Here is a 23,268-nt window from a genome sequence, read left to right as displayed (position 1 = left end):
ATAAAATTACATTATCAATAAATAAATAAATATTTTGATCATACGGCGTTGTAGATAGGCTATTTTTAGTACACAACTTCCGTCCTCACGATATATTATAAATACGTACAATTTATATTATAGTACTATAATTGTGTTTACACAGGTCACAAGAACATCAAGGCGTTCATAACTCACGGTGGCCTTATGGGAGTTATGGAGGCTGTACACTTTGCAGTGCCAATGATTGGCGTACCTGTGTTCGGCGATCAACAGTCGAACGTCGCCAACTGTGTTGCAAAAGGTATAGCCATCAGACTCAACTACCGACAGATAACCGCACAAAAACTGATCAAAAGCATACAAGCCATCGTCACAGATAGCAAGTGAGCCTTTATCTTATATAATTCATACTTAGTTACATGTTGTGTCGTTGTGAGAACCTCGTCGTCTAACAAAAAACCTCCTCTTACAAAACTTCCTTAAAGTTGAAAATGTATAAATTTTTTCAACTATAAAGTGCCTACAGACAAAAAATAATCACATATTATTTAATAATATCAACACATTAATGTCTCTACTTAAAATCTAATATTTTCATTTTGACCATTCCATATTACCAACCAGTGAACCGAAACGAATTACTTTTTATATTATTATTATTCCATTCATTAACAATTAATTAATACTTCAAGCGAAAGGTTAGATTAATAATTTATGTATGTAAATAATATAAATGCAAAACAAGTATCAACTAACCATAAAAAATAACACTCCTTTATCACCACATGCAAGAATAATAAGTATTGTATTTAAATTCCTCAAATCTAAGGAAACCCCTAAAATCACGGCACTAAAATACATTCTATCACAAATTATTTTTGCACTTGATCATTACTTATCAGGTATCAACATAATTATATTATAACTATGTGAAATTGATTTAAGATACCGGTCAAAGACTTCCGAGTTGTCTGCAAGATTCAGAGACAGGCCAACAAGTGCACTGGAAACAGCCGTGTTTTGGACCGAATACGTGATCAGGCAAGGCAATGCGACCAACAACGCATCTCCAGCAATAGATTATGATTTTTATCAATATTTTTTGTTAGACGTAATCGGCGTCGGACTGTCAATTCTTATATTTTTATTTTACATAGCGTTCCAAATAAAAAAATGTATACAATAAAATATTATAACACACTCGTGATGTGATTGATAAAATGTATTAAACCCGAAACTAAAATGTACATATTATCGTAAAAATAATTAATATAATACATTTTGTTACTATACCATACTCATACCATATTTAAGTAATTTATTAAGTTTATCACAGCAATTAAAATGTAATTTTTACAATATTATACATCCATAATAATATAATAAACTGTATATAACATAAATATATTGAGCAATAATTCTGAAAATAAGTATAATTTTTTTTTAACATATTACTTTTGGTTATTAGATTAAAATAAATAATAATTGTTAAACAATGAATAAAATTAAACAGTGTAACGTATCATTTCGACGACATAGATCTAAGCGACCATTTCTTTTTTACTCATCCACTCTTCGATTTCTTCAACACTAACACAAAATAACGAATTAAACACATAAATTAGCATTTCCTACTGTATAGTTAATGTACACAGTTAATGATACATCGACTTTTGTAGTTTCTTCTCTGTATTTCCGCAACGATAAGGTAATAATAAAGAAAATTTGCCCTGCCTAACCGTCAATAACAGTTTGATACAGACTACAATATGGGAAATGGAATTAAAATTATGTATTATTCGCTTTTCAACAAATCGAAAACATTGATAACTTATTTAACAACTAGAATTAGGAATTTCAATGCAATATAAAATAGTGAAACAAGCACTTAATTTTGTTAAAATAATATGCAATCAAAATATATAATAAAATATACAATGAACTATCCAATTACATCCACACTATCATCAAATGAAAAAGTAGCATATTATAATTTTAAAATCAATTGAATACGTGTACCTATTTTATGAGTAAGCTAAATTAATTTTCGTCAATCTTATTTTTAAGCAAATGTATAGCGTTTTCAACAAATTTCATAAAACTACTGATTTTATAAAATTTAAATTAGAAACGTATAATGATATGAAGTGGTATCTAACCTTTTACACTACTTCCATTTATATATACCATAAAACATGCATTTTTTTTGTTTATGGTTAAAATATTCAATAATACGCATTGTTCTTAAAATATGCAAAAATATACAGAATAAAAAATAGATCATTTGTGTCAATATTAGGTGGATTCGTGAATATAACCTACTAAATAAATTTTTAAAGGGATGTTGCAAAAAAAAACATATACCTGCAATGTTTATAAAATATCTGATCCTATAGTTATAATTATTCATCGTTCAACACAACAGCAAGCGATTTTTTTTATTCTAATAATATTGATTCAACGCCCGCTATTGTATAATAATATACAGATCGCGCGGTCCTTTTCTACACCGGTAAATAACAAAACTCAAATATACATCGATGTTTCATCAACAAAAGTACAAAAAGATATACTATATATACTTACGTCCTTGGGACTGGAGTGTAGTTTTCGATTCCACGTTCAGTGACAAAAATGTTGTCTTCAATGCGCACGCCGCCAAATTTCCAAAACCGTTTCAGCACTTTTTCGTTCAAAAACTTTGACAATGCTGGATCACTAAGAGCCCGTTTCAACAGCTGAAACATTCGCATGACAAAATTTAAAACCGTAGTTTCGTTTCTAAGTATAGATAAGCTGAGAAATACAATTGGGAAGAGGTTAAATATATAAATTGGGTAACCTTCTCTGGCTATATAAAAACAAAGCATTTCAAAATAAACTTTCAAGTCCAAAAAATTTCGGCAAGGGGCTTACTTCCAACCTCCCCTCCGTCTATATTAATAGTCACTATTCCACGTACATTACAACTAAAAAACTTGTAAAACGTTGTGGGTGCATTATAGTGTACACAACTGAAAACAGATTTCAAAAAATTTATTGTTATACCGGTTCGATAAAATAACATCCCGGCTCAACAGTGAGTGCCATGCCCACTTCCAAATTTCTGGCCGTTCTCAGGGCCTTGACACCTGGCTTTAACGGTCTGTCTGGGTGCCCTTCCAAGTAACCACCAACATCGTGCACATCGATTCCCAGTAGATGCCCCAGCCCGTGTGGTTGGAATATTGCAGCGAGACCGGCTTCGTACATTTCGTCAACGTCGCCACGAACTAAATCGATTTCGCGCAGTCCTCTTAGAGTGACTTTATTAGCCAATATGTGCATGTCCACCCAGGAAACACCTAAAATCAAAATCACATTATTACAATATATGTCTCGAAGCACGTTAACAATTACAGCTAATTAAGTGTAAATCATAATTTTTCTTAATTTTAACAAAAGAAAAAGAACTAAATAAAAGAATTAAATCAATTAAAATATTGACATTATACATTACGCTATCAATAATAATAATGATAAACAATTATTTGGTTACAAGTTAATGTATTACAGCCACTAATCTTTACGCCAATAACAAAAAAAAGTCAGAGACAATACAAATACCAAAGGGTCAACTGCCTAATTTGAGTGAATGATAATTTTAAAATCTAAAAAAAAATCAATGGTAACCTTCATTAAAAAAAATATATTATGGTGGCCAAGTTGAAGGTCAATCCGGAATAATTCGAGTGAACCCACATAAACAGCATAATAAATGTATACCTGGTTTTATGGCGTTCATCACAGCACGGCTAGCCGCAAGCACAGCGTTGTAAATTGAGCGTTGATCATCGGTAAACTTTCCATTAGCTGGAAACGAAACTGTCACATCTGCTGTATAACCGCTATACGTTGCTCCCATGTCGAACAGACTAAAAACCAACAAACACAGGTCCAATATATTTATTATTATGACTAATATAATATTTAATCGTAAAACATAATGACTATAGTAGATTATCAACACAATACGTTGCATAAAATACAAGAAGAAATCTTGAGATTTACATATTTATTAAATTTTATCCGTATTGATTTCATACAATATTCTTTGTGTCCTATATAATATAATCGTAGCACTGATGTCAGACACTAAATTTTTTATTCAATTTCTGACGCATACAGCATACCTATACACTATATTATGCTAATTCTACATGATTTTGTATCTGTATTGTAGAACGTATAAAAAAATTACAATAAGCGATAAGAATCGCCAATTATTTTTACAAATATTGTATTCTTCGTCTTTACTATAAAGTATATAGTACTATATATATATATATATAGATAGTTAAACATTATTTAATAAGTACAGATAAAAGTTTTAAACAAATTGTCTAGCTTCAAAATGTATATGTATAAATATAATCTAATATTGTATTTTTTTTAATTTTAATATTATAGTGTTATATACCACATGTCACCATCACGGATCTCTTTAGAATTGGGTTCGGTGGCGTGTCCGTAGTGTAGAATGGCGCCGTTTTGGCCTGAACAACATATGTTGTTATAGCCCACATGCCTGCACCCACCGACATAATATGCGTAATGCAGGAAGTTTGCTTCACATTGGTATTCATACATGTTTGGCTTACACTTTGCCATCACAGACTTATGAGCATTGCAAGTAACTTTCGTCGCATACCTCATAACTTCTTTTTCATAGTCAGTTTTGATAACACGACTGAAACAAACAAATAACGTGTAAGTATCTACCTATGATATTACATATTCAGATAATATACTTCGAATAAGCATATTACACACGTTGAGTTTGAAACATTAAAATTTATTAAAATTGCCTAATCTGGTAAATTGTAGATATACCTATACAAGTTATACACATGCCTAATATATATTATACATTTACGACATATACTAATAAATGGTTATTAATTCATAGGACAAAATAAAAATTAGATAGATTTTTCCCAAAGTAATTTTGTAAGGATAATATTTGTACTTTGTACCACTGATAATGATGTAACTATTTAAAATTATAAATTATAATTATAATGATCAGGGTTGCATATCGATTTATAAAAAGTATAGGCAAATTAAACTCGCAAATGATTATGACGTTCTAATAAAACGGTCAACACCACTAGAATATATTATTATTATTGTTTGTTTAGAATGTTCAAATTTTTTTTAAAGAATATCAGTTACTATATGATAATTTAAAATAAAATATTAAGTCACTAATACTATTATATAAATATAATATGCATTATCAAGTATCTACGATAAAACATTTAAAACGTTTAAGAAATCATTGCTATCTTTGTGTTGTCTCCAAAATGTATGTCTTACAAAATAGGTAACAAAATATGTACGTTATACAGCATGGCAAATTTGCATTCATCAGAATCAATTGTATTTTATTAGAGTGAATTAATTTATTATTAAAGTTAAAGATAAAAAAAATTATCTATGCCTGAACGTTGATTTTTTTGTATATTTTAATTTTTAATCAAAGAAGGTATATGAGTATGTAAAATATTACAATACACATTATGCTAATATCTAATTTAAAATATCAAAAAAAATTAACGCTTAAAAATAGATTATGTACTTATCTTTAACTTAGATAATAGGTCAATTCACTTAAAACTAACAACATAATCAGTTCTGAAGAACACAAAATAGTAATGCCATACGTTTGTAAGACAAAGATAACACATGCATAGGTAACATCCTGTTGATAATATCATATTATCATGTACCTATAAGAAATTATAACTTAATTTAAAATTAATTATTACTATTAGCATTGATTTAATAAATTACTAATATAAAACCAGTAGGTACTATTAGATATTATTAATTACATTGTAATTTTATTTTTTACTTTTGGCTATACTAAAATATTTACAGTATTACTATTAATACTCACAATATGCACATTAATAAAAATATTTTGAGAATGTATTTTAAGGTTTTAATCAATATTTTTAAAGTTCATAAAGGGGACTAAGATTTTAAAAATAATAAAATTATTTTATGACAAAACAATTTACCACAAACAAAACCATACGACTAAATTATTTTGCAACTATATACATAATACATATATAGATAATTTTTAAAATGAATACCTAGTGATAATATGATACGTCATTATAATTTCTATTCCAATGAAAAACAACTTCTATTACTTTATATTCTATTATACATACATAATAAATAATTTTAAAACAACAGATACACGTTTCCAATTCTTTCCTTTTTGTCAAAAAACCAACGATCATGTACTTATACTTACACAAAAATAAAACTCTTCAGTTTGTTGAGCTTATAAAAATTAACAAAATAACTATGATAAATTATGATAAACAGTTCTGAACAAACTTCGGTTTGCCTAGAAATAGTCATATTTCAGAGTGTATTTTTCAAAATTTCTAGAATACGTCATACATACTGCTATAAAATTAAAAAAAAAATGATTCAATTACTATTTGTATTTTAGTTTTAATCCAAATATTGTAAAAAATATTTATGTATAGAAGAATAAAGAGTAAAGGAATACTTTGAATATTCAATGGACGTTTTAGGAAAAATTTTAAAAACAATAAAAAATGGTCTAAATTTATCTGCTCACGAGTATACAAATCAAGATCTACATAAGACTATGATCTGAAATCTGAACGAATGTTCAAAATCATTCATATTTTTTTTTTATATGTTTAATAAATAAACTTAATCTTTAAGTTACTTAATATGGGCAGTGGTCACAACAATTATAACGAAAAATCAATTAGTTTTAAAGTATTAAATAATAATTAACCCTCTCGTTCATTTTTTTAGGTAACTACAGCTTAGAAAAAACACAGTCAATAAAACAATAGCATATATTATAAACTTTACATATTTATATTTTTATTTTAAACAAATTCGTTATAACTAAACAACTATAATATAAACGTTTAACAATCAACTCATTCAAATATCATATGAGTACATTGACGCTTAATCCAATAACAAAATAAAAGTTTAATAAACTAAATTTGTTTCTATAATCATTACTTATTTTATGCTACTTATTATTATTAGTAACCAGGCCCTGATTTAATAAAATTAGGGCCAAGTGCACAATTTTTTTGGGGGCCCCCTACCCCCTACCCCCACCACCACAAGTCAAAAAAATGTTCCAAAAAAAATCTATATAGAGAGGAGGGGGAAATATTGATAATAAAAACAAAATATTTATATGTTAAGTATTAAATAAATATCCCAAAACTCATAAAATATTTGTACATTATTTCATGTACTATAAATACTATAACTATATTAGTTTATTTATAACATTTATTAATGTTTTTCGCTATTCATTTCCGTAGATAACTGAATAATCTAAACCAATGGTTTAAAAATGTTAATTGTAGGAGCGAAATGCGTCACCAACGACGGGTTATCTGTAAATTCTGGGCTGGAAGAAATCTATAAATAGTTATTACTTATTAGTTATTACGTATCAAATATTTCCGATGTTCAAACAATTTTCTATTATTATTATTTTAATATGTTGTATTGACTATTGAGGTGTGGAATGACTTATACTAGTATAAGGTCTATAGGAATTATAATTTATTAAAAATAATTAATTTAAAAAAAAATTTTAATACACAAAATTTTCTACAATTCACGGAGATCGGGGGGCCCCCCAAAATTGGGGGCCAAGTGCAAGTGCTCCATCTGCACTTGCGTAAATCAGGGCCTGTTAGTAACAGACAATAGTAACTAAATATTAATAGTTTTAATATATAATTTACTGTTGCTAAACCAGTAAACGTCCTTTCTCTAATAGCGATGTTTCTCGAGTCAAGATTTTTAAATAAGTAACCACACTCAGTATACCCTTATAGGAATAAAGGAAAAAATATCAGTATCTGTTTATTACACTTACACATCGATCAAAATTATTTTTAATTTCGATGATTTTCCAAGTATAATATTTAATCTGGTCATTTTCCTGTTTAAAAGTTTGAATATTCTTAAAAACACTGGCATCGTGTGCTATGAACAACAATCGTTGGCCACTCTACCAGAATTTAACTGATACTTATTAATAGAATGAATGTCAGATGACAAATATTGTACCTACACACGAATGACAATATGGCATGTTATTACTCGCAAACGTGTATTGAAATACAAGACACACTTTAGTTATTGTACATTATGACGTATTATATGCAATATTTTTAGAACGTTCGTCGTGAACGTTACGATTCGTGTCAAACTATCAAAAACTAAAGATTTGTGCACGTAATTATATTTTATTTACAATGAAATATTAAGGTACCTAGTGATATCTAGCAGCCAAGCTGTTATCACAGCATTACATTTTTAACCAAACTGGTCAATACCACAAACACTATCATTATAACCGTAATTGGTAACAATATTTAGTCTGATAACCATGGGCTGATAACTATATTATCATCTATTATCAATTTAATGTTCCAAGTTCACGACTCAAAACTCACAAATAAAATATTTACATACTTAATAGTTAATAGTTAAAAAGTGAAATTTTCAACCCATTTAATAATAATGTCTTATTTTGTGATATAGTGTTATAAAAATTTAACAAAATTATAAAAACATAAAATACTCTTACCTATAATAATGTTTGTTTTTCTGGTATTTATTTAGTTCTATAAATATTGAAGTTGTGAAATTTATTAAAAATGTCAAGAATAGTAATCCAGCAATTCTTTTTTAATAGAATCAACTATTTAAATGTATTAAAAGTGATAAACCTCACACAAAACAGATATAAAGCTGATAAATTTGGACATACGTTCGCACTCATTCAAGAAGGAAGTGAAATAAGAGAACTACCACTGATTGTACGTAATGTATGTAGCAATGAAATTTGTTGTAATGAATGTACTAAAACTAATGTAATAGACATTAATAATGACGAACTAGTCAATAAATTAAATAATCTAAAGAATGAAACAGATCGTAAAAAAGCTGATGAAGAAATTGTAGATGTTATTCGAGGCTTTAAAAAATGTTCTTCAGTAAAATCACTAATAGATCTACTAGAAATAGTAATGCTAGATGAAATAACTCCAGCAGTAGCACTATGTGCTCTGAAAAAAATAGTAGAACTAGAAAACTTTAAATTGCATATAGCATCAAATAAATTGTCATCAATTTTAAATACTAAACCAAACATAGATTATACGAAAACACCAATATTAGAAAAACTTCTAGAAATAATAATGAAAGGAGATAATAACTCTGCTGTTGTTGGAATACTAGAATTAATATCTATTGATCGTGTTCGAGTATTGCCATTTGACATATTTAAAAATAAAATATCTGAAGAAATTTTATGCCGAGTAACTGAAAATAAACTTAATATAGATGATTTATGCAGATCAATCGATGCATTTTCTAAATTAAATGAAGTCAAAACAGCAGACCAACTTTGGATTGGAATAATGGACAAATCTGATCAAATAAATGAAAAAAATGTAATTCAAGTTTTTAGAATATTACACTTGTTAAAGAAGAGTAGAAAAACTATTATGAAGCTATTAGAGAGATGTTTAAAGCGATTTTGGCATTATCTTTCTACTGATGACTTGATAGAAATGTTGTATACATTACGATTAACAAAATGCAATTCAAATATTATCTTAAAGACTACATCTAGGTGGATTAATACAAACATACACACTATGAGTGAAAATAATGTAACTTCTATTGTAAACGAGTTAAATAATTCCAATTATGTGGATATTGGTATTATAAGAGCACTAGAACGCTACATAAAAGCCAAACACAGTACAATAAATAGTCCTTTATTAATGGTAGAAATCATGAACTACTGTTCAAAATTTAATATACGTTCTGAAAATATTTTTGAAGGATGTGCCAATTACATAATTCAGAATGGTTCAAATATAACTCCTTCTCAATTTAGAGATTTATTTTGGCCATTTGGTCAGCTTAATTACAAACCTAAATCAGCTTTAGAGTTTTGGACTAAAGTGGAAAGTATAATGAATAAAGAGTTTAATAACTTTAAGACTCAAGAAACATTAGATTTATTATTATCTTGCGTTTATTTAGAGAAACATCCATTGAACTTTGTTCAGAGTGTATTTAATACTTCATTTTTACATAATTTATTTGAATATGGTGACAAAAATGACTATACAAAAATTAAATTAAAAATGATTGACCAGTGTATGACATTAGAGTGTGATCACTATCGTGGACCCATGTTACCCAAAGATAAATTTGCAAAGAGCATTTGGTGCGACTATAGAATAAAACGAATCTTAAAAGAAATCAACAGTACTCTTGAAAATACTTTTCAAGGCTACAAAATTTCTTACTCGACTATTTTAAGTCGACTACCACTTATGAGTATTTACATAATTGATGCTTTAGTACACCCAAACAAATTTGAAATTAACAGTAGATACATAAATTTCAAGCAACATCCTGGTCTATGCACTGCGATTTTAGTTCATTTGCCAGAACACTATTGCTGGGAAAAAGAGCATTTAATTGGTATTGAGACTACTAGAATACGACATTTTCGAAAAATTGGATTAAATGTAATGTCTATCAACTACGAAAAAATATTGGAACTTAAATATCCTGCTGAACTGACTGAATATATTAACAATAGATATAAAAATATGTTAACTCCTTGTTAATGTCATTTTGGAGACTATGTATGCTATAATTTATAAAAGTTTTTATTTACTCACCAATCAGCAATGATTTTATGTAATATTTTGTTGTCCAAAATGAACCTTGATTAAAATAAAATCATTATAATTAATATTAATATAATATTTTATAACTGTCTTTATTTTTATTTTACCTGTCTATTCCTTCAAAATGTGCTTCTTTGCATGTCAAGTCACTATCAGTGTTTTTTCCATACTAAAAAAAAAATAATAATAATAATAAGTATTATAAATTGTAATTATTGACTACCTATATTAATTTTAAAAATTTAAGTACCTAGAATTTTTATTAAAAACAATGAAAAAAATTGTATTCAACAAAATGTATATTATACTGCAACAGCAATTATATTAAAACTAAACTTTTATAATTCCGATTACAAAATATTTATTTAAAACTATATAACTATATGTCTATATAAATCATTATTGTTATATAACTTCAAGCAAGATGCAATTTTTGGGAAATTTTACTATATAAACTTACTCAAGAAATTGAAGAAATGCATATAAACAAAACTGTAAACATACGTTTAACATAGTACATTAGTTGTTATTTATTTACCAACTATCAACATTTCCTTTGAAATATTCTAAACTTAAACTATTACCACAAGAAAAATAAATAATACCTGCTTAAAGGTAAGTACTTTCATTTAAAATTATTTAGATAAATAGGTACATAATGAAGTTAAAAAGATATTTGTTACTTATTAATATTGTATTTCTGTACTAAAGTAAGTCTTACACATACTTTCAAACCTTTAATTAGACAAAAGTATAATACATATTTCTTAATTTTTAAAAATTTATATTTGCTAAGTATTTTATTTTATGTAATATCAATATTTATGTTATATTATCTACTCCCTAAGTACTACAATTTAATAAGATAGATGTAGGTATATATGGTACTTTATTAAGGAATGAATATAAAACCTCTAAGGTAATGAATAATTAATATATTTCTAAAGTAAATGTTTATTTGTTTATAACTTGTAAGTATAAAACATTATATAGGTACTTAATTACATTTTTTTTTTTATTATTAAGTATGTACCTGCTACCATTGGTTATATAGTAAATTTAATATTACTTAAAATGATTATGCAATTAATGGTACTATGTATACTACAGAGTACAGAGCATTTAGAAAAGTAAATATGTGAATATTTTTATTTATACCACAAGACCAACGTCATAAAAAATTTGACTAATAACAATAATAACTTTTAATGAGACATTTAATAAAGGCCCACAAAATTGTTTACACTGGTTCGCCAAAACTTAATTGTAGCATAAAAGTATAAAAAGTATTTTTAAATAGAGATAATAGTTAAGTATATTATTGTAAATTTAAAATGTAAAGTGATTGGTAAATCAATTAAATTTATGGCCATGATGACATATAGTTTTATTGTAATTCTGCAAAATATAAAAATTATAATATATATATATATAATTATAATATAAAATATGTGATAACCCCCAATGATTTCTTTTAATGTAAAATATCTGTAAAAAGAAAATAATACTTTTTAAATTGTCAATCATAGTTTTAATTCTAACCATTTATTAGAACATATTAAATGTTTATCACTTAAGATTTAAATTTAATAACAATAATTAATTCAATTACCTACTGTTTACAAGACATGAAAATCCAAAACAAATAACCAATTTTTTATTCTAACCATGTAACTAATTAAAAATCGTCTACCAAAATATAGTTATTGAATTTTAAAGTTTAAAGTTTAAATAAAAGTAATTTTTAAATATCTCTATCAATCAGATTAGGTTTGATGATTTTATACAAGGTTATATTATGTCTTATTGTGTATCATAATCATTATTCACAATACATAGAATATATTTATCTATAACCAGTAGTCAGTACAACTACATGTTTACATTCAATAAATGTTCAAAATTGTTTAACTTTTTTTATCAATTCCTTAAATTTTTTGAACACAATATAGTAGTATATCAATTATAAATATCTAAGAACATTTAATTATTAAGTTAAAATATCATTTATATTGATTAAATTCATAACGATCGATTTTTAAAACATATTCATTGTTCATTCAACTAATATTGTATAGTGTATACACACCGATCTTAGATTATGAAAGAAATCGAAATTAGGACATATAAATCGTTAGTCTCAGGGTAAATAAACGAACAATGTAAATAAATTGTTTATCGTTAACGCCACTTTAGTAACTCGTGTGTTATTGTTATTATAGTGTTATTATATGAAAGCGCCAATGGAAAAAAAGGTGATAATGATTGTGTCATACATATTTCTATATTGGCAAACAGTTATGGCAAAAATATTAGTAAACAATTTATATTTAATCGCCAAATAAAATAATTTATGTTATGCGCTGCGTGTATGACACATTAAAAATAAAACGATAATTTAGTTAAGGCAATAAAGAAAACTGGCACTAATACCATCATCTATACAGAAAATAAGAAAACATAGAAATATTTATAAAAATATATTAAATAAATAGTACTTAGTAAGTATTTCAAACATTCATATAGTACCTATAAGGCTAAATATAGGAACATAAAATATTACATTACACATGATCAAATCGCATTCGACAATATTATTAATGGCTCGTTAATTATACCCTACTTAGTATTTTAGTAATTTTCCATCATACAAATAATGATATTATAATTATATAGTATTAAATATTGACATATTGTAACAGTATCTATTCACGATTTATTTGTGGTGTTTGATTTACCGAAAAAGTAGGTTTACTCAACAATGCTGAATGAATTAAGTATATTATAATGTCAATATAGATACATATAATTATCATTTGTTTTCTGTTCTAATTTAATTTTAATACAAAACCACTGATACAATAAATTGACGGATCTTGCTCAATATAATATGTGTAAAGGACACAGCCCATAAGACGTATGCAGAAATTAAACATAATAAATATAATTAAATATGGTTAAGTTAAAATGGTTTTACTTACCAAAGTCAATATCAGTGAAGGTTTCAATGCATTCAATGTTTCAGCAAGCTAATAAAACATACAAGACAAACAATTATTATAATCATAAACAGCCATACAAATATCTATGTGCGCGTGTGCTAAAATGGTTAAATACAAAATATATCGGTACATAACAAAATTATCAGAGCAAAGAAAATGTGTTTTTTGTCTATAATTATCTTTAAAATAATTAAATCTTAATTTATTACACAAAATTATTAAATTGTTATAAATTATATTCATTTTTATTACTGTGTTATACCATTGATTATACCAAACAAATAATCAATACATTAATTAAATAATTATTAATATACAGCAATTTCAATTTCTATTAAATTATATTGATATTTCAATAAAAATATTTTATAAGATTCAAATTAAAAATTCTGAAATATTGAGCTTAACTTTATGTCATTAATAGGTATATAATCAATACTAAATATATCAAAACATCAAATCGTACATTATATAATCAAACGTTATAAAAACGATTGGGATCAGAAATTTTGTTATTAGAAATTTAGATCTTAATTTTAGGATTATTATAGCAATCATACCTATTACTTTTTACATTCAAACAATTTTAAAATCTCACGTTACTATAATATTGATTTTAAATATTTGAGATTATATAATTATAAGTAATAGTATTGACTACATGATGATCTTCTATTATAAATTATTATTCAACGAGTAAGTAAAATATGAATAATTAACAACAATTTTTAAAAGTATAAATCGTATTCAAAAACAATAATCTAAACAACTTCATTTATCTCGGAAGGTTTAAAATAAATAGGTATATCATGAAAAATACTTGAGATAAAATTGTTTATAACACGAACTATTGTACAACAGTTCCTTTGAGTAACAACTAACGTAATGTTCTTTTATTTTATTTTTTATGTCAACAATATTTATTTTTGATAATTTTTTATACGACAAAACAAATCTATATGGCGGCAATTTGCAACAAAACAAAGATCATGTAAAGCCGTAAAGGTATACATTTAACATATAAACGAAAAACTAGGGTGTATCTAATGTAAAGCACCAATGACTTACATTATACATCACATTTTGAATGGCAGTAATATTCAAGAATTTTGCTCTACTGTTTCTATAGACTATTGAGTTATATTAACACAGCTTATCAAAAATATATTTATTTTAATATTATATTTTATTATAATAAATAAATAATAATGTAACATACATAAATTTGTAAAGGAAGAACATTTTTTTTGAAAAAATCAGTCAATTTGGGTTTCCTAGTATTTGCGCTTATACGTCCCAAACAGTGGCTTTTTTTAGCGTGCCTACAGGCGCCAAAATAGAAAATGCGTTGAGGCAAAGCACACCTGCCTATACGTAGGTATAGCGAAATATGAAATTTAAAACCCTACTCCAATTCTCCACAACTTGCATCTACTATTGATCATACTGTAATAATTTTGGTCGTTGTCACTCAGCGTTGCTTGTCGGACACGATGTTAACAACGCGACACAATTGGGCATCCGTCCTAGAAAATAGCGATAGGCTGATGCCGTGATATATACAGTAAAGGTGCTATTTTCGTCAATTGTCAATGCGTTTCTAACGCGTCTATCGTAAGTATAAATACCATGTAGTGGTTAATCGTAAAAAAAAGTACCTAAGGTACCTATACGGCTATACAGTATTATATTATGCTATAAAATATTCTAGGAAAAATATATAACATAATATAGATGCGGACACAATATTTTTTTCTACCAGTGACGATCACCTCAATCTCAATTACCCGATAAAAATAGATTTCATTATCAATTATAAACCAATATCACTTTTAAACACTTAACTACTTAAGGCACACAATTGTTAAAAATAGTAAACAAATGTTTAATTTGGTACCTTGAAAAAGTTCTAAATTTCTACCCAGAAGGCAGAGATTAATGTGGCTTTTGGTGAAACATTTAACTTCAAACCACCTTTCATATCTACATTATTTGCAAGAAGATCAGAGCATTAAACAATATTTTATACTAGTAGCATATTATTATACCTTAAAAAATCCTATGGCATAGTATATCACAGGGGCGACAAAACAGAAGATCGTGATAGACCGGTCGATCGTGGACAATTTCATAGTCGATCATGTTAAAATTTATTTTTAGAGCAACGTGTCCTAAATGTTTCTTAATAATTAGTAATTCGATAATAAAAAAAAATTAAATGGAAGTCGATCCTCAAAGATGAAGAATATTTTTAGTAGATCGTGACCAAAAAAGTTTGGCCACCCTTGCAGGTATATCACAACAGAGTACACGTCCACTATAATATTTAAAAATGGAACATTTACGAAAACCTTTTCTTATTCCTCAAAAACTTAACAAAAATCACTCAATTTAATTAAAAGCTCAAAACGAACTTACAACATTAATCTAACATAAAACGAGCTTCCCCGAGAATGAGTCCGAAGAGTAACAATGTTTCTAATTGCTATAAATAATATCTGTCTACATATCATTTTTTCACTGACAATTATTACATCTATTGTAGTAGAAATAAAGTCTACCATATAAATTCATCAAAACGCCTAGATGTAACAAAAAAACCAAAATATGATTTATATATATATATAAACTGTTCTAATGCATTTTATAGACTTATATGCGTATACATGAACATTGGGACCTAACCTCCAATGATATAGCCATTAAAAATAAGAATTGCACATACTTTCATTATAAATTCTTTTCAAACTAACAAAGAAATAATCCACCAACATACAATATAGATATGTCAAACAATCATCACAAATCACAATTAAACATAGCTAAGGAATATCCAAGTGACCAAGTTAGGAATCAACATAAACATCAACTCTCCAAGAAAGTTCTCGATGAGAATAAAACCACAACAATTATTAGGTATCTTTATTTCTAATTATAATTTACTTAACAAACTTTAATATTGTAAACGAGCCAATCACACATGGTAAATATTTTTAATTTGTAATGTAAAATATCTGTAACACCATTGACTGATAATCTTAGCTATTAAAACCTGTAAATTCTTAAATAAAAAATATTTTAGTGGAAGATAAACTATATCCACATAGACAAAATAATAATTACTAAAATCACCATATAAGGCCATTAGACAAGTGTTAAAGGTCCACCAGAGATCACAGAGTTTACGACTAAAGATCGTAATTAGCCGACTACCTAGCTATATTATAATTAATTCTTATATTAGTTATATTATTTTGATGAAAAATAAAAACTACTAAAGATAAAAACATTGAGTATTTAAATATAATACTCGTATATTTGTAATGTTTATCAGGTTTTAACTGTTAACATTTTTATATTTTTCTAATGAATATCTTGATGACGCTGTTAATAGTGTTTCGCGCAAGTGCTTTAGACATAGGTACCAATAATTTAATCTTGTCAGCGGGATGATGCACCTGGCATAACTTTTTAGGATAAACATATAGAAACCAATTGTAGTTTTATAATATAAGATAATTTATTACCGTGTCCACGTAAGATGCATAGTTGACCTTATACCGACATTTGTATTCATCTAAGCACAACGGTTTGCCCAACCATACTGTGTGCGCCTCTTCAACTCTCGGGAAAAACAAATGCGCTTCGCCGCTGGATACTTGTATCAGGCCGTAACAATCGGGTTCGCTGACCCCAAAAGTCCAATGAAAATAGGGTTCCTAAAACCAAAATGAAGGCATTATACGAACAAAAAACAATAATAATATGTTATTATGAATATCATTTCTTATTCAATAACTCAAAACTTTGTAGCATTTTTAAGTTGTATAAGGTTATTAATATAGGTATTTCTTGTTTCTACGTACCTAAGTTATAATTGAGATTTTTCAAATTAAATATTAAAAAGTTTTAGTGCATATATCTTTACATATTTAAAAATATAATATTCGGAGGTGAATCAAAAATGAAGACACCGATTTGAGATTTTAATTTTATAATTTATAGCAATGTCATAACTTCATATAACCAATAATATCATTTGTTTAAAGTTCAAATTCCATAGTTATTTTTTAATAACACTTATTAGTTATTATATAATATAGCTTAACTGCTTAAGTAATTAAAATCTAGATTTAGAGGGAGTAGAAAATCATATTAATATTTAAAATAAAGTTTCTACATAAAATGTTCAATTTTATCCAAGAATATTTCATAATACAATAACATTGCTATAAGTAAGCTATTTTTCTATTAGTAAATAAATTGGACTGTTTTTTTTTCCAAAAAAACTGATCGTATATTATATTATAACATTTTAATATTTCATATAATATTACGTGCGTTATTATTTATTAACTTATAAGTTTAAATAGCAATATATCGTTAAATAATGTGTATAGATAGGTTTATGTTAAAAATGGTATAAAATTAATCTAAATATTTCAAATATTTCATTGAGTATGTATACTAAAAAATTATAGTAGAAGTAAGGAATAAGTCTCTAAGAATAATATGAATAACTAAAATCACTGGTTTTCGTTTAAATCTTCAATTTCGTCGAAATTTGTAAATAAATAGTTTATAATAAAATTGTTCATTTGTATTTTAAAGAATTATAGAATTTTTTAATTTTTAACACTAATTAACAGTTAAATTTAATCAGTATTAATCACTACCAAAAATCACAAATTGTTAATGCTTTAAGTAAATAATTACTCCTTGAATAATTGATATCCATTTAGAAACTTTATAAGTTTGAGGCCTATGTATGACATATTACGTATAGTATTGTTTTAAAATATTATAAATAATTGTTATTAATTGTTTTCAAGAATAATAAATACTATTGTATGATATACCTATAATATGCATTAATGCATTATACACGTTTTCGATGTGCGTCAGCAAACGTAGTTATTGTGTAACACTTATATATAATTAATGAATTATAAGAACATAATGTTTTTTTAAATAATTGAAACTATATTATATCAATTAGTCTCAAATCCCATCTATCTCTATATGTTTTTTGCCGATAGAGGCACATACTGACGTAAACAAAAATAATATATGTATATATAAATAAAAACCTTGAATTTCCACACGTAGGCAACTTATAATTTAGTCTATTCATAAACGTTCGGTGTATATTCTAACCACCACAGTCCACTAAAATATTATAAACATTACCTAATAGGCATTTGTGATTTGTTGTTGTTTTTGTTGTTGTTGTTACGTTGTTTATAGAAGAGGTATTTGGTCGTTAAATATTGTACCTATGTAATATGTAATTACTACATAGATCATATAAACTTTACAACAGTTAATATTTTTGTAATTAAATTAAATTATTTCCTATGGAGTCGGGTTTATATTTAACACTCATTATTACATATGTTAAAATATTTTAACGTTTTTGAATTAATTTTCTTAAAATAGTTTAACAATTTTAAAAACAATCATTTTTTTTATTATTATTATTATTATTATTTATTAACATTATCATAAACTATTTTGAATAACAAACATTTTTTATTTCATATTCCAAAGCAAGATATTAAAAAATTAGAATATTTTTCATTAAATTTCTCGTAATGCTTATTGCTTACCCCCAAAACGTTGGTCTACAACTCTACACACCAAAACTTTAAACACTAATGAGAAATTACTTTTTTGGAATTCAATTATTATAAATAAAAATTCTTAAAAAAATGTTTTGCTTCAGAAAACAAAATAAAAAAATTGATAATAAATTTGATGCTTTCCCAGAGCCTATAACCTACCTATTAGTCAATTTCATTCTTCAAAAACCTCATACAGTCATACCTATTCTAAAAACAAATAAATACTTAACATAGGTATTGATCTAGTAAATTCATGATTCACTTTGATATTAAAATTGTAATATCAATCAATGATCATTCACTATTTTTAATATTGAAAATAATCATTATAGTTGTTAATACTTACAATACTTGAAGTATTATACAAATAAAAAATAATAAATATAAAATACATACATTTTTAATGTATGTTTAAAGGAAAAACTACTGAAATCTATATGAATAGTATGAATAATTTTTTAACTGATTGAAAATAAAATGTAGGTACCTATTGCAATTTCTAGTGAAATATTTAATTATATGTTATGTACACATAATTTTGGATACTCACCAAACTCTTCACAATTTACCTTACCCACCTGACACCTGTCACATGCCTCATTAAACATTTAAGTTACCTATCAGTTTTATAATGTGTTTTACTTCAAGATACTTTCAGTATTTATATTTAAAACTGGAAAATATCTTATACATATATTATTACTTGATGACTATTCTTTTTAAATAAAACACTTGTGATGAGAGTATGGAGTTCACCATTACTTTATAAAATTCATTTTTATATAGAATCTAAATAAAATTAAAAAATATAAACATTAGTACAATTTTTCATGATAATTTTACTACCTACTTAATTAGATTATTTAATTTTATAATAATTACATATACATTTTTTTATACGATTTTATTAGTTTTGATATCTTAATTTATTTTGAATAATATTTTATACCATATTAAAAGTTTAATTCTTATATTAAAAAAAATAATAATAATTAATGTGGTATTTGGCTGTTAGTATTAAATGTTAATTGCTAGTATTTCTTGTTTTTTATATTTTTGCTCTTTAAAATTTGTTCTATTTTTATACAAATATTTCTATAATCAACATTTTTCCACATAGTTTATTTCAATAGTATGAGTAATAATCATTTTGAATAAGTCATCTGTGTAATAATTATTTCAATAATAATATTTTAGCATAATTTTAATTACCATTCTTTGTACTATATTAAGCGGTTCAAAAGCATTTTTGTAATCTGACCCTAGCACAATAAGACCATATGTGATACGTCAATATAGATTGTACAATAGCAAGATATATGCATCCTATTGATATCTAAAATATTTCATAATTCTTTGAATATATAAAAGAATTTTCAGGTACCTACATATTATTACATTTTTGATATACATTAAGTCCTCATTTTAGATGTTTGACAAATATTATGCCTATATATTTAATGAAGTTTTTCCAATTTAAATTCATATAATTTTTACTAAAATAGTATTTTTATGAAAAAAACATGTATACAATTTATTTATTATTATTAATTTTTAATACTGTTTTGAGATTATTTGGTTTGAGTAGTAAGATAATCTAGAATGGAATTTCTTGTTATGGATTTAGAACAAATCAGATATATTAAGGGACTGTAACCATGTGACCCAAATATTTTTATACTTAGAATAAAACTTAATAATATACATTAAAAGTATAGATAAAATAAATTATATGCATTCAAATAAATAATCATTAATCAAATGTATTAAATTTAAAAATAAAACTACTCAAATTGAAATATTACATAATACATTAAGTATATGTATTTTGTTAAGAAGATATTATACCCATGTGTGTTGTATCCACCTTACAACTATAAAACATAGCAAATTTGCGTTCAGCAGAATCAATTTTATGCTGTTAATCTTAATATAGTCAATTTACATATTATCATACTTATTATTTAGAGCATCTCATAGACTTTTATTGATATTTTAATTTTTAAGTGTGTTACAAGCATTTTAAAGTTTTAATATTTTACATAACTATAACTAACTTAAAATTAAAATTTCAATAAAAACCTATAAGATGCCCTAGATAATATCATTAAATTTAAGTTTGATAATAGATAAACTGAATCTAATAAAAAAGCTAACAGCATAAAATTAATTCCGCTGAACCCAAATATGCTATATTTTAAGCTCAAATAATGGAAACAATGTATACAGGTATGAAGTCCTCTTAACAGCCATCCTTCATTTCTGTGGTAATTTTGTTACCAAATTTGTTTTACTTTTACTAAACCCATACTATTTGTAAATACCTATTACTGTACTTTGGGCCAAGCCCTATATTTAATTTGAAAACTAATAAATAAATACATGTAAATAAATAAATGTATTGTTGTAGGTAAAGAAAAACAATTTCAAAAATCCATAAATAATTATGATTAATAAATTTAAAAATGCATTACTTATTTTATGTCAAACAAAATAAACTAACCTGTCTAAATACATAATCCACATCAGTACAATAATGGGATACATTTGATCCACCTTGTAATAGTACATAAGCATCCTTATCCACAACTTCTGACAGACGTTTACAAAGTCTTTCTCGATTAAGTTTATATAGTTCCATAGGCACTGACAATGTATGTTCTCCCAAACTGAATTTTCCATCTTGACTAATATGTTAATAATATAAATTTATAATAACAAAATATTAATTCCAAAACCTTAATTAATATATGTTTATTCAGTTGTTGAAATAAAAAATGTTAATACATTGTTACTAACACAAATTTCAACAAAATTATTACCTGATACATGTCATTGTATTATTCTTCTGAACTAGTGCTGTCAATGAAACCTAGGTATATTTTACCTTTTAAAATATCAAATCACTTTTAGTAGTATGTCCACCAATTAACTATTACCAATTGTCAATTAAGTATTAACAATTATAGACAATAGATAATAATAATTAATGGGTAATTGGTGTTTACAAATTAAAATAGGAACAATTTTGAATTTAATATTTATTTAAATACTTACTCTATGATAACAGAAGTACCAACGTCACTGATAAGTGATAACGATAAAAAGATATCACGGTCATAGATATTAGATAACATACTATCTATAGCCGTGAAAAATATGAACGAACTATAAAAAAAATAAGATATATTGGTAATTTTATCAAATTTACCTAATATAAAGGAGAATACCTACTATATTAATTATTAATATAATATTTTTGGTAGAAAATTATACATGTTTAGTTTATTAATATAAAAAACTAAAAATATTTAAATTATAATTTATATAATATAGTAGGTATTATTAAAATTAATTAAATGAAATAAAAGTTAAATCATATTCATATAAAAAAACTAATAATTGATATAAACTATAAACATTATCAAGCTATAACTCCTTTCTCTCATAATAATCTTAATATAATATGTTGAAAATAGAGACTATAAACTAATAATTAGATCATAGATGTACCATACACATGATTCCATATTTAAATTTGATTTCTGGACAAAATTACTTGTATTGTTTATTATTTACCAAAAAATTTGAGTACTTCATTCAGACCTTTGGGTGAAGTGGAAATAAAATAAAAAAAATTTATTTTATTATTTTATTTATTACATCCATAATGTATGTTTTTACATAAATGAACTTTGGTTTATACTTTATAGGTACTCTCAAGTCTCAATATTCAATTATAAAATGTAAACATATTTTAATAAAACCTCTAAATCAGATAGCAATTTTATGATTTAGTTATTCACCTTTAACCTGAATTAAATGATATTAATTATTACCTTGACGTCACAATATCAATTTTTT

At 25.5% G+C, this 23,268-nt stretch overlaps 2 protein-coding genes across 6 annotated transcripts in view; one reads left to right on the top strand and one right to left on the bottom strand.

Annotated features, from left to right (window-relative positions):
• Positions 1-1,385, top strand: part of LOC114126400 (UDP-glucosyltransferase 2-like) — a 34,083-nt gene extending 32,698 nt beyond the window's left edge. For all 5 annotated transcript variants that reach the window (XM_027990340.2, XM_027990341.2, XM_027990339.2 and 2 more), the window contains 2 exons: positions 146-365; positions 928-1,385. In XM_027990340.2, the coding sequence (XP_027846141.2) occupies positions 146-365; positions 928-1,168 (461 nt within the window). In that variant the 3' untranslated portion in view covers positions 1,169-1,385. The remainder of the gene's footprint in view (positions 1-145; positions 366-927) is intronic.
• LOC114126402 (xaa-Pro dipeptidase) lies at positions 1,284-22,480 on the bottom strand. Its single transcript, XM_027990344.2, has 12 exons — positions 22,462-22,480; positions 22,227-22,291; positions 21,908-22,091; positions 17,308-17,499; positions 13,760-13,807; positions 10,886-10,947; positions 10,770-10,814; positions 4,442-4,711; positions 3,748-3,896; positions 3,031-3,326; positions 2,569-2,720; positions 1,284-1,572 (listed from the first exon to the last, which is right to left on the bottom strand). Exons 2-12 carry the CDS (start codon positions 22,238-22,240, stop codon positions 1,524-1,526), a joined length of 1,461 nt encoding a protein of 486 aa, XP_027846145.1. The 5' UTR covers positions 22,241-22,291; positions 22,462-22,480; the 3' UTR covers positions 1,284-1,523.
• Between the last annotated feature and the right edge of the window lie 788 nt (positions 22,481-23,268).

This window comes from Aphis gossypii, chromosome 3 (genome assembly GCF_020184175.1).
Source record: "Aphis gossypii isolate Hap1 chromosome 3, ASM2018417v2, whole genome shotgun sequence".
NCBI classification, from domain to species: Eukaryota; Metazoa; Arthropoda; class Insecta; order Hemiptera; family Aphididae; genus Aphis; species Aphis gossypii.
Note: the sequence above shows the minus strand (reverse complement) of the source record. Positions and strands in the feature narration are given on the sequence as shown.